This window comes from Lepisma saccharinum, chromosome 26, assembly GCF_977018435.1.
Source record: "Lepisma saccharinum chromosome 26, izLepSacc3.1, whole genome shotgun sequence".
Lineage (NCBI taxonomy): Eukaryota > Metazoa > Arthropoda > Insecta > Zygentoma > Lepismatidae > Lepisma > Lepisma saccharinum.
The window spans coordinates 31,604,844-31,621,007 of record NC_139254.1 but is presented as its reverse complement, the minus strand read 5'-3'; the positions used below and the strand labels follow the sequence as shown (position 1 = coordinate 31,621,007).

At 38.3% G+C, this 16,164-nt stretch overlaps 1 protein-coding gene across 1 annotated transcript in view; it reads left to right on the top strand.

Moving 5' to 3' along the window:
* Ac3 (Adenylate cyclase 3) overlaps positions 1–16,164 on the top strand; it is a 568,126-nt gene that overhangs the window by 196,188 nt on the left and 355,774 nt on the right. The window contains exon 3 of the mRNA XM_083112151.1: positions 15,585–15,703. Coding sequence (XP_082968277.1) covers positions 15,585–15,703 — 119 coding nt within the window. The remainder of the gene's footprint in view (positions 1–15,584; positions 15,704–16,164) is intronic.

Here is a 16,164-nt window from a genome sequence, read left to right as displayed (position 1 = left end):
AACGTTAGTGTTGATTGACTCGTTCTCAAGTTACATGTGCGCTAATACGCCAGGGCCCTCGGGTTTGAATCCCGGGATAAGAATAATGTTCGTTATAGCCTGACAAGTTAAGTCCCGATATGCGCAAATCGCTGCGGAGCACTTTCTATTGCGTCATCCTCCCCACCACTCTTCTACATACTGATCTGGCCTTGAGATTACCAGTGGTGCCAACTTAGCAAAATTATGCTAAAACAAATATGAAAAACGATTTGTACAGTGTGGCTTGACCGTGCCGGCTAATATCAGTTTATCAGTGGTTCATTTGATTTAATCCGGTCTTTGAAAATGCGTGCCGTGCGCAGATCGTAAACTGTAGTATTACGCACGCGCGTTAAGGTTTATAACGAAGAGAAACTTCTGGGCGAATGACTTCATTTTCTGAATGCGACATCAATCAGTGGCCTGTTTTTTTTTTAAAAAAAGGCGAGTGGGGTGGGGGTTATTTTGTTTATCGTACAGCAATCACTATGAGAGGGCAATCTGATAACACGCTTGCCTATGTTCTTATTTAAAGTATTGAAATGTTCTTGCTCTTTACTCTTGGCTGCATATTTTTGAAATGCAAAAATCAAATCATGCCGGGTCCAACGAAATCCACAATCTGCTCTGGAAAGCCCCTTAGAGGACAGGCCAGGTAAATTGTTTACAATGTTGCAACATATTTGCGAAATCATAAGGAGTTACATAAACTCAAGTATAATGCTGTCGGGTCCACAAACGCCGCCACGAGAGTATCTAAATGGATGCTTTCTCAAGTTTTAAAAGAATTGGATTGGATTTGATTTGTTTTAAGTCCACTTTATGCACAGTAAGGCTAATCGGGAGTGGACCTAGAGTTTAAAGTGGGATCCGATCCACTATGTGCCTCCACCGGGAATCGAACCCGAGACCCCTTGATTACAAGGCGACGACGCTACTACTGCGCCATCGGGGAGGCCAAGTTTTAAAAGAAGGAAAAGAGTCGTTGGCGAAAGGTGAGCTGAATTTCTGTACCCCGACAGGTAAAAAACAGCCCAGGAAACAGAGAATAAAAATTTCGTTGAAAATCCTCAGATCATTCCGCTCCCTCCAGGCTGCAACACTGCGAACCAAATGTCGCTGCGGAGAATGGAATGGGGAAATGTGGTACGAGATGTGCAACAGCTATTTGCAGCGTCTTGTTTTTAAACTTGTCAAGTTATAGTGTCCATTCATCAATTTCATCATGTCATCGCCCATCCTCATCTTTGCAAATTATCCAAAGGTGCCAGAAAACCAAAGTAAAATAAAGTAAATCAATCAATCAATGAACCAAGTTACATGTGTCGTGTGTCGTTTGTCGCTTCTGTGTGAATTTTTCCTTAGGGTTATCTGTTGTGCTGCTACAGCGTAAGAGTGAAGTGTGTATATGTGTGTGTCCGCCAGAACGCGTGCTGCAGTGGTTCACACATTCCATCATTGCTCTTATCATTATGACATGCATGACTTATTATAAGGTTTGCTTATGACACCACAAAATATTTGGACCCTAGAAGAAGTAAAGGAATCCAATGTAAAAAGCGAGAAAGCAGCGGCAATGGGACTCGATGCGCTGGCCACCCAATGAAAAAGCTCTTCTGTCGGGCCCTGGCCCTTAGAGAGCTCTTGCGCCTGAGGGTTTAATATAGTAGGAGCAGTGGTGTGCCTAAGGGGAGGTTGGTGGCCCAGTATTTCTTAAAGAAATGTCAAAGCAGGAAAATATGGCAAAATGAGGGCTGACTACTTGAAGAAAAAGTGACACGTAGCCCCTTTCCGAAAATCCTTGAAATGCCAGTGAGTAGGACCTTAATGATGTCCGAGTAATATCTAGTACAACCGATATCTCTCCCTGGAAAGTAGGTGAATACCGAATCGAAGAAGAAAGAGTTTACAGTTCATAATTAACATGTCAGAACCATCAGTAAAATCAAAATACGGTGTTCAATCGAAACTGGTTTTGTTTCTCTTCATAAGCGCCATGTAATATTCGTGAAACTTTTTTTTCTTTCAACAACAAGAAAAGGCGAGATACAAACCCCTTCATGCGTTTGTAATGTTTCTCCCTTTCCCTCTCCTTCTCCCTACGTTGTTCGTGACGCCTCGTATTCATAATGTATCAGGGAGGGAAGAGCAGGCCAGGTCTATTTGTTTTGGCTCTCCAGTCACGAGAATAAGACAATTGGAGAAGTTGAGAGAGGCTGGCCGGGAGGAAATGGAAGAGTTTCTGGAACTCCGACGGGGCTTCACTCTTCATTCTATCTGCTTCCAATCTGGAGTGGCAGGAGGGGAGGGGGACCTGCCTATACCTTGCATATCCAATTGGGAGCAGTCGCTACGGAAGAAAACTTCCTAGTTTCTTCCCAGAGAGCAAGGCGAGGCAAATGTAAGCAAAGGTTTCCTGGGAGGAATCGTTTAGTCAGAAATGGTGCTGTTACGGCGTGAATCTGTTGTTTCCTGAGCAAACAAGGAGCTGATTGGCAAACATGTATGCAGGGTGATTGTCGTGATTCCATTTTTTTTTCCTGAACAGGTCATGACATGGTATTTATAACCGGACCAATTGTTTTCTGCTTCCAATAGCATAAGAGCGCGGTAAGATTTCAAAAGCAAGCTCGTAGCCGATTGAGACACTCTCAAAGTTTTATTTTGTAATAGGCAATGTCCTGTAGTTACACATTTGTCCGCCAGGAGGCAGACTTTACAAAATGGCTAGTCACGACTCTCAGATGTTTTCTTGTGCTGTTGAACGCTGTTGAACGAAAACTTCAATTAACCGGTTTCACTTTCAAGCAAACCAGGTTAATGAGCCTTTCCAACAACGTCCTAAAAAAACAGAGAACTAACCATACCAAACCGATAGTGTGACATATTTTGCGGAAGCGACTAAGAAAAAGCGATAATAACATTGCCTCTTCTGGTTTTAACGCTTGAGGGTCACAATCAAGTATTGGATAATGGTAACTGACAGACTGGTAAAATCTTGTAAATCCTGTCTCCTAGCAGCCAAATCCGTAATTACAGTAGGTTGCCTATTACGAAATAAAGCTTTGGGTGTATTCATCAATTGGATCGGTTACAAATAATGCCATGTGATTTTTGACCTACTCATAGAAAAATATTGAAACCCTGACTGAATAACCTTCTATGTGCTTGCACCTCATTCGAAAGATGTTTTACACATTTTCTTTCTTGATTTCCAGTCATTCCAATGTAAATGCTTTAATGGAAACAATGCCCTTTCTTTTATCAAAGCTTACACGACAGAACATTTATAGTCAAGTAGACTGCAATGTTGGAATTAACCCTAGCTTACCAGATGTCAGGCCGCCTTTCTTTTTTTTCTTTTTCAACTGTCAAAACGTTTATAAAAAAATGAAACTAAATGACATTATTCCCTAGGATGTTCTCAATATTTCTGCATTAGTGTTGTTCATAAATACATAAATGTAATGTAAGTAGGAGGCGAAATGAACTTGGTGGGCCTACCAGGCGCCATCTTTGAGTGTGTATTATTCAAGACACTAATGCCAGTGACAGTGTAAAATTAGTTGATAATTATGCTCATTTTTGTAATTATTATAATTATTAAACAATTGTCCCTCTATAAACAAAAATCATTAATAATAAATGATTGTGCATTTTGTGTTTTTAGATAATGGTTAAATATATGTGACACTCACACAAGAAGTAGTCATTATATTTTACTAATGATGGTAATTTTTGTTATTCTTATAATTAATACATAACTGCACATATATAATCAACAGAGGAAGCAGCGATTAAGAAAAAGGGTTTTGAATTTTAATGATGAAAAAAGTGTGGGATCCTCAAGTAAGTATGTTTCTTGTACGGCACGGGTAAGTTAGGGTTGAGGATATCTAGTTTTTGGCGTACATTTTAATCAAATGTATAAAGTTTCTTATTCTTCATCTTTGAGAAAAATATATAATAACTCAAGAAACGGTTTGATGTAATCCTGGCATAATCCACTATCATTTACATTACATGTGCAGAAATGAATAACGCCTAATGTCACGTATACTTCTGTCCCCGCCCTTAGCATCCTCAATGACTAAATATTGTTGAATTGTAAATGCGTAAATATAAACAGACAGAAATTATATAAATATTAATACACATAACGATCTTAAGCGTTTTTTGAATCACTCGAAATGCTCAATGATGCCACTGTGACATCAATCGGATCTGAAATCTACAGAATCACAGATTAAAATTAGTCAAGAACTGATAGTATACTCCATTACAAGTCACTGCCCTCTGGTACTTATCCTGTGACAAGAGAAATAATGATGTCTTGATGACGTGATAACAGACATACCAGGGGGATATGTTGAAATGGACCTAACGAAAATCGGTAGGGATGGAAAAGATTGTATCGATCTTGCCCAGGACAGGGACAGATGGAAGGTTTGTGTTGCTTAAGCCATAAACGTTCTGGTTTAATAAGGCTTTAGAGATAGTTAGTTAGTTAGCAGGGTGGCATCATTTAGTTTCTTAATCAGTGTATTATATTTTTCAACAACGGTTCACAACAAATCCTGCCTGGCAATTATCTATGTTCCAACAGTTTACAAGTACATTTTCAACGAATTTCCTATCCTAAACAATTTTCTTGGTGCTATTTCAGCAATACGATCAAAAAGAAGCTAACACATTCAAGAACACATAGTCTTAATTATGAAGTACTAGCCAGACATTTATTAATGAATCAATAAATATTTATAGTCATACATATTTACTTCCAATGGAATCGGATTGAAAATACCGGTCTTTATATCATGTGAAATCAACGAATGAATTCGTGCTTTTCAACCTCACATATTTTGAAATTTAGCATATTAAGGGGACCACCTATGCAAAGCAGCAGATTCATATCTCTTGTATTTCAGAAATTACATTGGTGCAAAATGCGTTATTTCGACCAATTTTTTCACTGTTTTGCTAATTTAAATTGAAATATTTCTGCGATCATAGTACGTATAGAAGTAATTCAGTCGCTGTTGGAAAGGTTACATCATGTTTCAATATTTTATATTAACATATAAATTAATAACAGTTGGGTTAGAGTCGACTAAAGTTGCGGAAAACTAGGAAAATCTGAGATTCAACGTTAGGACGAACTTCGTTAAAGTCGAGCTCCCTTGCTTGAAACAAAATTGATAGCATTTTCACTATGAATTCCGTGCCTTGTCAAGGTTTTATAATGGTTTTTCTCGAGAACATTAAAATGGATGTAAAGTGGGGAAATAACATTGTCCAAAAGTCAGGGATGACGAATGCGATGAAACTCATGATAATTTTTATCATTTTCATGTTAAATTTTATATTAAAAACATTGGAGTGTAGTTTAGGAAATGAACGAGCTGCACGTCACCAAATTTTACCATACTGACTATAATAAAATTAAAGCTTTTGTTCTTGCCGGTCTGATAGAATTATCTGAAATTGCTTTTGAGCGTTTCAGTCAGACGTACGTACTACCCACTCCCTTCCTCTCTAAAATAAAGACACTGCGGCGGGATGAAATGGTTAATCATTCTGGTTAAGAAAGCAGGGGTCGTAGGTGTGATTGGAGGGTAGAGCCATTGTTTCATTGTACTTACTGCATCATCTGCTTCATCAGTCATCACAATTAACCCAAGGGGTAAAAGTAACTCGTGAAATATGCACACGAAGATTTTCTCACATCGTCTGAATTTATGAACTTGCTGTTAAGTTACGCACGCAAACTATGTTGTATCTCGTATGTAGTGAAAAGTTATTCAGTATAGCTTTGAATCCTGGTTGCAGAGAATGTTGAACTTTTTGTCGATCAAGCAACATGTGTAAAATACAAATACCTCTAATTGGATCATTTTGTGACCGAGCTATATTATGTGCTTCGTTCTCGTAATTAATTAATTAATTAATTATTTGACTGACCGCTTGAGTTTGTGTTTAAGTCCACTTCGTACTTAGTAAGGTTAATCGGGATTGAACCTGCAGTTTAATCCAAACCACTATGCGCCTCTATGAACCTGGGACTCCTTGATTACAAGGGGTTTTCCATCATGAAAACGAAGAAATTTGTATTTCAAGAACATCTTCTTTTCACATCAATAACTCATTTTTATTGATACATTACATTGTTAAAACCGTCATTTTGGGTCCTTGACACAGCAGTGTGGAAACTACGGACACAATTTGAGTAGTTAGCATCCTCGTTTCCGCAAGTAGGAGATTCAACTTCACCAAACCAATCTCAGCCGTCGGAAAGCCTGTGCAGCTCATCAAGCGCGAAGCGGCTGTTAAGGCTTCGGGGTTAAGAGAATTTCCTCTTTCCTCACCCGGTTCAAGAAAGCATTAATTGAATGAGATAATTGAAACCGTAGCCTCGGAGCCAGTCAGTAACCACTGAGAAAAAAGAAGAGGAAGAAAAATAAATTATTGCGTATCTCTCAGAGATGTAACTTGAGCTCTTCTGGGAATTGCTAGTATCTATCCCTTGCTTTTCACAGCTCTTCATTCTGTTTCTCTCACCTTTCATCTCATATTTCTCTCCCGCTTCTACCTCTGTATCTCCCTCTCATCTCTTCATTGTCCTCTGTTACTCTCCCATGTGTTTTTCTTTCGTTCTCCTTCATATTCATATCTTTCATTCCAACCTTCCTCCCTCTGCTTCTCTGTTTCCTCTTTCTGCCTTCGTTTCTCATTATTTCTGTCTTCCTCCCATCCTCGTCCTCTCTGTTTCGCAATTCCTCTGTATTTTATCTTCTCCCTCTCTTTCTTTCCACGTAATTGCATTTGCTACAACTATCGTTAATAGGAGAAGAACTGAAAAGAAACAGACTGTAAATTGTACCAAAATCCTGCTTTTGTAAATAAGATGGTGCGATAAATACAGAGGGGTCCCCCCCCCCAATGCCGGAGTGATAATGTTGTCGCCTATAATAAAAGGAGGTCTGGTTCAATACCCAGTGTAAGCACATCGCACAGTGGTTCGGATCGAACTTTTAGCTGTACCTCTAGTCCCCATTAGGCAATTGAGCTCAATATTGACTTAAAGAAAACATTTGATAAACACAGAAGAGAAAAGGAAGATATGAAGTAAAAAACCATATGGCACATTTTTTATAATGGCAAAAAGTTAAATGCTTAAAAAGGAAACAACTTCCGAATAGAACTAAAAATGTTAATAACCTATATTAACATCGTTATTGTATATTAAAATAGAATTTTCAAACAACATACAGTTGGCAATTACAATGTGGAAATCCAAATACATACATTATTAGAAATATCCCTGGTATGATGTTATTGAACTCACACAACCAAAAGAACATTTTAGACAAAAGTTTAACAATAGATTTCCGTTTTATCAATAAATGCAGTATTAACAATATAGTTTCATGTTGTTGAAAATATATTTACTTGTGTTGTCTCTCCGCAAATTATTATCACTATCCATGAAAAGACAGAATGGAAGCGATCCTTCTCTCGTTCCAATCCTCTTCGTGCTGTTCTAATCAGTCCTTGACTTAGTGCAGTGGTCACCTTCTCGGACTGCTTGAAGGCGTTAGCAAGCCTTTCCACTCCAAACCACACAACTTTGCTCACAGCTACAAGCTCTCTAAATCCCTCTCAAATTACAAAGTGTTTCTTTTCCAGTGCAAGAAGGTACTGCTGTCGGATGAAAAGTCGCGAATTGAAGTTTACAGAGTGAAACGAATTAATTTATAGTAGAGAAAATTGGAACGAGTAAAAACGATGTGAGGCAATATGCGAAACGACTCGTGTAGATGTAAAGAGGAACGAATAATATAATCGTGGAAAGAGGAAGAGTGAAATAAAATACGTACAATGCACGAATAGTCATGAATATTGTATTTACGATTGATCTGCTTGCAATTATGAATTATGAATGAGGAAATATTTCATTACTTATGCCTCCCTGATGACGCAGTGGTTGCATCGTTGCCTTATAATCAAGGGTTCCCGGGTTTGATAATCGGTGAAGGCACACAGGGTATATGTGTAGTAGGTCTCCACATTGGAAGAAGAAGAAGACAATAAGTGTAATATGTCCCCACATTTGGAAAGTTAGGAAGTTCTCCATTTTCGTATGTTTTCTTTATTTTACTTTCACGTAGGTTTGGTTAGGTTAGGAGTGTTCAGTGAACACTGCAAATAAGAAAACTGACTCAATTAGGACTTTTAGAAAAATGATGAAAATGTTTGCAAGGAACATGACTAAGAGGACACTTCCAAAACATGATTTAGAAAAGTTATCGCCATTGAAGTCTCCTAACCTAACTTAAACTGACGTAACCTAACCTAACCTACCGATTTTCGTATGTCGAGAATGTGGATACATATTGCCGTGATTAAATGTGGATACATACTACACCTATACCGGCACACAGTGGTTCGGATTCCACTTTAAACTGTAGGTCCAGTCCCGATTATCCTTACAGTGCATAACGTGGACTTTTAACACGAAATCTATCAATCAATTATTCCAGATATCTTTGTATTACTTAAAACCAGACGAAAACAGTTTCTTTTCATATTTTAAACTGTACACTCAGGAACACGAAATCGTGCGTTTGGTAGAATTTGCCCTGTATGTGTGTATTATGGATATACCTACCTGTACACAACGGAATTTGTATGAAGGGTACGAATAACAAAAAAACTGCTAAAGTACCCTTTTACGTCGGTAGTGTTCGTCTATATGTTTGATCGTAGTTGGTATCAAAATTTGGTTCACTGGTAGATCTACCAACTCGTCATTAGCTAACCCAATTTGTCCGTCTGGCAGTGAGAAATAACAATGTACCAAAATTGACATCGATATCTCAGAAAGTACAAAGTATTAAGATAAAAAAATCTGCGTGTGTGGTTCTAGTAAATGTTAAGTTACTGTAACATAAGATATTATTTTCGATCCGCCTACCAAAGAAACAGTTGTCAACAATCGCCGGCTTGAAATTACCGTGACTTTTATACGCGAAGATATCTCAAATTTCTCGCCCATTTGTCGGTTCAAATCAATAATCTACACCTATCAGTTTCTCAGAAACTACTAAGGTTTGAAACAACATTAGATGAAGACAAAAAAATCTATGTGAATTGCCAACTAATTTCTTGAAAATTTTGGCGATTTGTCCGTTCTTTTCTCCGTTAATGTCTATAGTAATCAGTCGATGTATATTGCTTGCTCGAAAATAACTGCAGATATAAAGGCATAATTTCGTGAACTGAAAGAATACCAGTTCCTGGTTAATTTCTCAATCCATCTGCCCGTCTGTCTGCTAATGGGACTCTCAAGTTGGCAACAATCGACATTATAATGACCTTTCAATAAGTAGTAAAAGTACACATAAAGGCTAGCTTTACGGTGTTGCTGCATTCTTTTGTTTAAGCCACGCCTACCCTTTTCGAACATTCCGGGTAAAAATGAATCAACCACTGTCTTTCCCAGATAGGCGTCCTTGCAAGAGTTTGCAACATCGACAGTTAGCACACGCCTCTTTAATGTAGTTAATATTGTGAGGAAGATCAGGTCCGAATTTCTTATTCTCGTCTCGCAGCCTATGTTTATAATACACGTGATATGAAAGTGACATCAATATTTGGTAGAAAGGTCTGGTATGGCAACAGTTTATATGGAGTTGGAAGTACCATGAAAATATGAAATTCCAAACCGTTGCAAATGGTGCGATTTTGGCAACTGGTCTAAGTCACACCACAGGGAGACCATATCGCACTTCTATTTAAAAGATTGAGAGAGAACATGTTTCAGAGGTGCAAAGACTACAACATACAGTGACTAAGCTTTCTATTCAAAGTATGTTCATTTAGAGCCGCAATCATTACAAACAAATGTAATATATCAGATGTTTTGTATTAGAAATACTAACTAACTAACTCTCTAGCCTTCTTAAACCCGAAGGTTCATGGCTGCAGAAACACAGGCCTTCCATCTGTCCCTATCCTGAGCAAGATCTATATACTATTTTCCATCTCTACCAATTTCCTTTAGGCCCATCTCAACGTTATCTCTCCATCTTCGTCTTTGCCGTCCTACTGATCTCTTACCATCAGGTTTCCCAACAAGAATCCTGTAAACTCTTCTTTCCTCTCCTATTCGTACCACATGGCCTGCCCACATAAGTCTTCTTGATTTTATCATTCTAATAATATCTGGACATGAATACAAATTATGTAGTTCTAAATTATGTAACCTTCTCCACTCACCTGTCTCCTCATCCCTTGTAGGTCCAAATATATTTCTAAGGATTCTCTTTTCAAATACTCTCAATTTATGTTCCTCTTTCAATGTAAGTAGTATTAGAAATAACAAATGGAAAATGATAAAGAAGTAAACGTATTTTCGACATGAATTCTGAAGCTGGAAAAGTAAAAATAACATTGGACTCTCGTTTATTTGCAAACCTCAAAAATGTAGAAGTGCAGTTCCACGCTTAAGACGAATCGTGTACCATTTCTTTAACTGGATGCGTTATACAGTTTCTTCACATTGGAAGCAATACCATTGTGTGTCATTTTCAGCTGGGTTTTACCTTTGTTGCAACATTTCATGTGATTCTGGAGCAGTACAATGTCTTTGAATGGGGTCATCGACAAACAGTTCATCTCGATTTTTCGGAATATCATACTTTTTGCAACATAAAATTAATCCGATTTTCCCCTCCTTGTATTCAACCGAAGTATATTTCATGTTCTCAGAGTTCCATTCAGCATACATATCCTTTTTACCTTCTCTGTCAGCTTTTCTTCTTCCATTGCACTTGGCTCTAGAAAAATAAGAGAAAATACAAATCGCACAGGTACAATTTAACCCATCACTTCAACAACAGCTACGACTGACATGCAGAGTTCTTGGGCTTGTCTGAGGTTCCAAATACAACCGCTTGATTGCACCAATGTCCAGTATATTGGTTTTCAGACCAGTAATGGTGCGATTTCGAAACCGTGTGATTTACGCAACGTTCTCCTAGTTACATTTATGTTCGAAAATGTAAGCCATGAACACATTACAACGCATGGTATGAGTTTCAGTCATAGTTTTGCCGACCTCCTAGCCGGGGCGGAGTGGTTAACACAGCGTGCTCTGAAGCTAGGGAACCTGGGTTGGAATCGCTGTCTGGACATTGGTGATCTTTGTGAGTGTCCCCTCATCAAGTTCATAACATTATCGCTAATCCTCAATATGTCGTCGCGATTAGCCAAAAGTAGAAGAAAGTTAAGAATCAAAACAAAGTCAAATAAACGGGCTAAAGCAATGTTAAACAAAAGTTGTTTATGCTAGAGTTATCGAAGACACGTCGAAATAAATTGAAGGACGAAACGCAGTGCTTCAAGTCTTTATCATTTCCAGTGCTGACACGTAATATTAGCGTCGCAGACCGTATACAACACACAAAGTGAGAATACTAGAGTAGACGAGCTGTATCTTTGCGTGTGACTTTAGCTACTTCACAAACAGAAAGAGAATGAAAGAGATAGAGAGAGAGAGAGAGAGAGAGAGAGAGAGAGGAGAGAGAGAGAGAGAGATAGACAGGTAGTGAGAGAGAAGAGGATACCTACTCGCCATCTGAGTGTGGGGACAGGTAGTAAGGGGAGCGTGACGCGCAGTGACTATACTTTTCGTTTTTCCCGCAGGCGGCTGACCTCCATGCCTATATCTGGCTCTTTCTGTCCCCCAATCGACTTCGGGAGTGTGTGGTGTAAACAAACTCAGTTGCGAAGTAAATGCTAGAGGGGTAACATCGCTCTCCCGAAGCACCGTTGCCAAGCGTACTTCTGTTGTTGCCAGATGAATACCGACCTGGTGGTGGTCGTTCAAGAAACTTTGTTGTGCTGGACCATGTGTACAATTGCACCATTACCTCCCGTTGATTTCTGGTGCTGACGATATCGTTGTCGGAGAACTCTAGCTTAACAGTATGTTTTTCAGCATATGTTTGACCCTCATTTTTTTCGTCCCACTAAGAACGTTCGTGCCTCGTGACTCGGAAATGACCGATGTCAGTCGAAGAAAATTCAACTGATCGCAGATTCGCTGTTTCCCAGCCGCCAGCTGGCAATGCGGGCAGTATAACTCAGCTCCGAAACTTTCTCCAGCAATTCGGATTCGTTCCGTAAACACCCGCAAAAATTAAGCTCGTTAGTTCTGGTGCACGAAATGTTCTATATACTTGATTGCTTCGTATTACGAAAACATAAAATAAGTTTCATAGTAACTCTCCGCGCTGCGTTACACGACGTGAAAGGACTTTGAAGATACCACTACAGATATTCATCGCAAGAGGTAAACAATGTACGTTAAATATTCCGCCAAGGTGGCTTTCGGTTGGACAATCGATCACACACTCGTGCCGCTAATGATGGCATCGCGTGTTTGGCCTGCGCCGAGGATAATTTCCTTGCGTTTATTTAAGGGACAGCGTTGACCGCGCAAGGGTTCAAGATCTCGGTCGTCATCGCCACGATTTCGCAGTTCCAAAGGTTCTGTTATGTTTGGAAACACGACATAGAACACGGCACTGTTTGGAGTGATATTTTTATGCAGTTATTAAATAAATCGGTTTCACACTTGACGATTGTTGGCATTTTAATAACATGTTACTGTTGGTGACGTAATTGTCGTTCCTTTGTTTTAAATGTCCAAAGGTGTACCTTGTGTGGGAAATGTCGTTAGTTATTCGAATAGTTTCAGGTTGAGAATATATTGTAATCTGTTTTCCTCTAATTCTAGAGAATAGCGTGTGACATTCTCAACACAAAATGATTGGAAGAATAGGCCTCTTCAAATAACATACCTTGTCTACACATTTCTGGCTTTGTGAACTACTTTATTAAGTAAGAAACTCGTGGGGCTACGTTATTGGGCATAAACAGTGTTCGCGTTGAAGGGAGGGAACATGGAATTTCCCCTTTCTACATTATATTTCATAGCCTCTACATCTTTCATCCTAAACGTGGATGAATCTTCCCTCTTCTGTATGAGGCGTTGGGGATACGAAAGGGGAACTCAACAAACGTGCGTTGTGAGGGAAATGCGTTTGAAGTTATCACGCACAGTGCAAACTCCACACAAACTTTGGAAATCACGCATGAAACATTCCTATATACTGTTACCAAGTTTTTGTGGAGTTCCTACTGTGACTGACAACTATAAACGCATTTCTTTCACAAATGTACGTTTGTTGAGTTCGCCCTTCGTATCCGCAACGTCTCATATTCTCTAAGAAGAATTGCCCTTTAACATCAAGTAATTTTTAAACTAATAAGTCAGTCCAAAATACCGGTTCTTATATTATATAAAATTTTACATTAACTTTTTTTTTAATCAAGAAATTTAGTTAAGGTTTCTACGTCGTTTCGCTCCCAAAGCAAATGTTTCTGTACTTGAAAACTTTATCGTCCAATGAATTCTATATTTTTGTCGGTTTGCAAAACAATATGATTTTAAAATAGCTTTTTTGTCATTATTTCTTCATCTAATTAATAGCTAATAGAAGTAAGTGATCTGTGAGAGTAAGGGCTGCTGAATTCTATTAACAACGCAAATGTATAGACATTTCTTGCAACGACTCTGTTTATGCACAAATGTTTCATTTCTGTAGAAGTATTGAGAAATTGAAATAAATCAGTGCATGTGCTTCATAGAAGAAGTTCGTGGTACTATATTTTCTGCTCACGTCCTTGGCTTCCGAAGGTGATAATATCAAGATATGAAAATAGTAAGTTCTAAAATTTCGTCCTCTACATTTTTCTTCACTTCGAATAGTGTAAGGTAAAGGCACCTCCCGCACACACACCACCACCAGCCCTGCACATTTTAACTGCCCTGAAAGCATATGGAACGGATGTGGAGATCTCGGCCATTTGTGGAGATAATGTGATCAGCACCACGCTTGTGCAACCTTTACCACAAGATACTAATTTGTTATGAGCTAGGTGCACCCCGAAGCCGATTCATGTATTGCTGAAATTTCCAGCCTGAAATGAACATCTCCGGGAATACATACTCTCAAGATCTTAATTTTAAGTAAATAGGAAAACGGAACTATCAACCTACATAAATTGCTGGTTGCTGCTAGTAAAAAAATGTATTGCGTCTCCATTACTCATAAAAGTTTAAAGCACATTCTTAGTTTGGACATTAGCCCTCGTCAAGAATTACATGTTTCCATCCGTTCTCTTGTCTTAAAACAAAATGTTATAATCATTTTTCATATATTTTTTCCCGATGATGGGCATTGAACATAATACGGACTTGTGAATCAACATTGATCCAGTTGGATAACCAACACTCTTATATTCTTTGCTCGAATGTTATACTTGGAAAACGGTAGCATCCATATCATTTTTAAACCCTGTATTAGGATGAGATCGGGGTTACATCAGCTGTTCCTTCGACACTCCTTTGGTTGTCTATGTAGTTGTTATACAGGTTGACCCCCAAAAATGGTAACTGAAATTCATTCATTTACTTATTTATTGTTCATGTACATTTATGCTTCGAACTGGTATCCTTGCGTTATCAGCCAGGTTAAGTCGATATTAGCGCCCAACATGATGATGAGAGCAATGTAAGCGCTCCGAACGTTGGATGCTAACATCGACTTAACCAGGCTGATAACCCGAGAACTCCTGTTCGAATCACGTCACCAGGAAAGCTGCAATTTCTATTTTACGTGCTATTTTATATGCACAGCATGTTATGTATCTCACAACTGTGTTTTCTACACATCGTCCGCCATTATCTATAACCATTTATGTTATTGCTAAGCACTGAACCGATTCTTCTGAACATTTCCGACCATTGCATCCTGGGTTTCTTAGCTGGAGGTGGTTTTCTAAACTCCTTCTGGAAACTGCCGCGGACAATTTTCAGCGAAGGTCCGTTGATTCTTCCAGCACCATAGTTGCGAAAATAGTGTGCAACAACCCAGGTGCGTTCTTGTATAGCATACTGCGGCATTGTATAACCACAATTACATGCTGTCCTAATTCTATTTGAATTAAAATACTCAATGATGTTCCAACTATTCCTGATCATACTCCTAAAATTAAATATATTGTTTACGCAACACTCTGTAAAGAACAAGAATAAAAGAATAAGAATTAATTGAAGTCAAATGTTAACCATTAAATAATAATTACATGTAATTTTTAGGCAAATATAATTATCGTTGTAGCAAAGATATTAGAACGATAAAAATTATGTTTCTTCTCATTTTATCAAACCAAAACTTGTAAATTACTGTTGAAATTGAAACGAACATAAAATTACTATAACTGTAAGTATAGTGTCGTTACTTGAATAAAGTAACATAGTTACAGCTACAATAATATCTTTTTTAAAAAAAGTGCCAGGTTACAGTTGCTGTTGCTCGACAAAGTTACTGCTGCTTGTAACCCAGTTTCAGACACTGCAGTATACATGTTTATATAAAACTTTTATCCTTTTCTGTAACGAAATATTAATTGTTATAAATGTTTTCTTGCAGGAGAGGTTATTGTTGTCTGTGCTACCTGAACACGTGGCTGTGAAAATGAGGCAGGACCTTGGATCAGCCAAAGACGGACAATTCAAAAAGATTTACATGAGTCGGCATGAAAACGTAAGGTAAGGAGAGTTCCAGATATTTAATCCTAGGGTGTTTTAATATGCAATTGCTATATTTTAATTAAATATAATCCATGTGTTTTTTAAACTATTTTAAATTTTTCACTCACCTATATCATTCTCAGATACTAACACATTATAAACGAGTCCCCTTGTTTTGGCACTCGTACAGTGGGATCTATGAGTATTACCGTGCAAATTGTTCATCACCATGTTCGTGCACTTTATTTGACCCAACAAGAGCTTCAAGAATTAAAAGAAAACTCGAAACAAGCTGTTGACAACTTCTGCACCAGCATACATAAAAATCCATCGCTTATAACACATAGGGTCTAAGAGAAAAATGAATGAAATTATTCATGGACAATTTGCACAGTAATAGTTAAGGATCCCACTGTACCATCCTGTATAAGTTTACATGCCACTAATAGCCTCGTCTAGTTCACTGCAATTTTTGACAC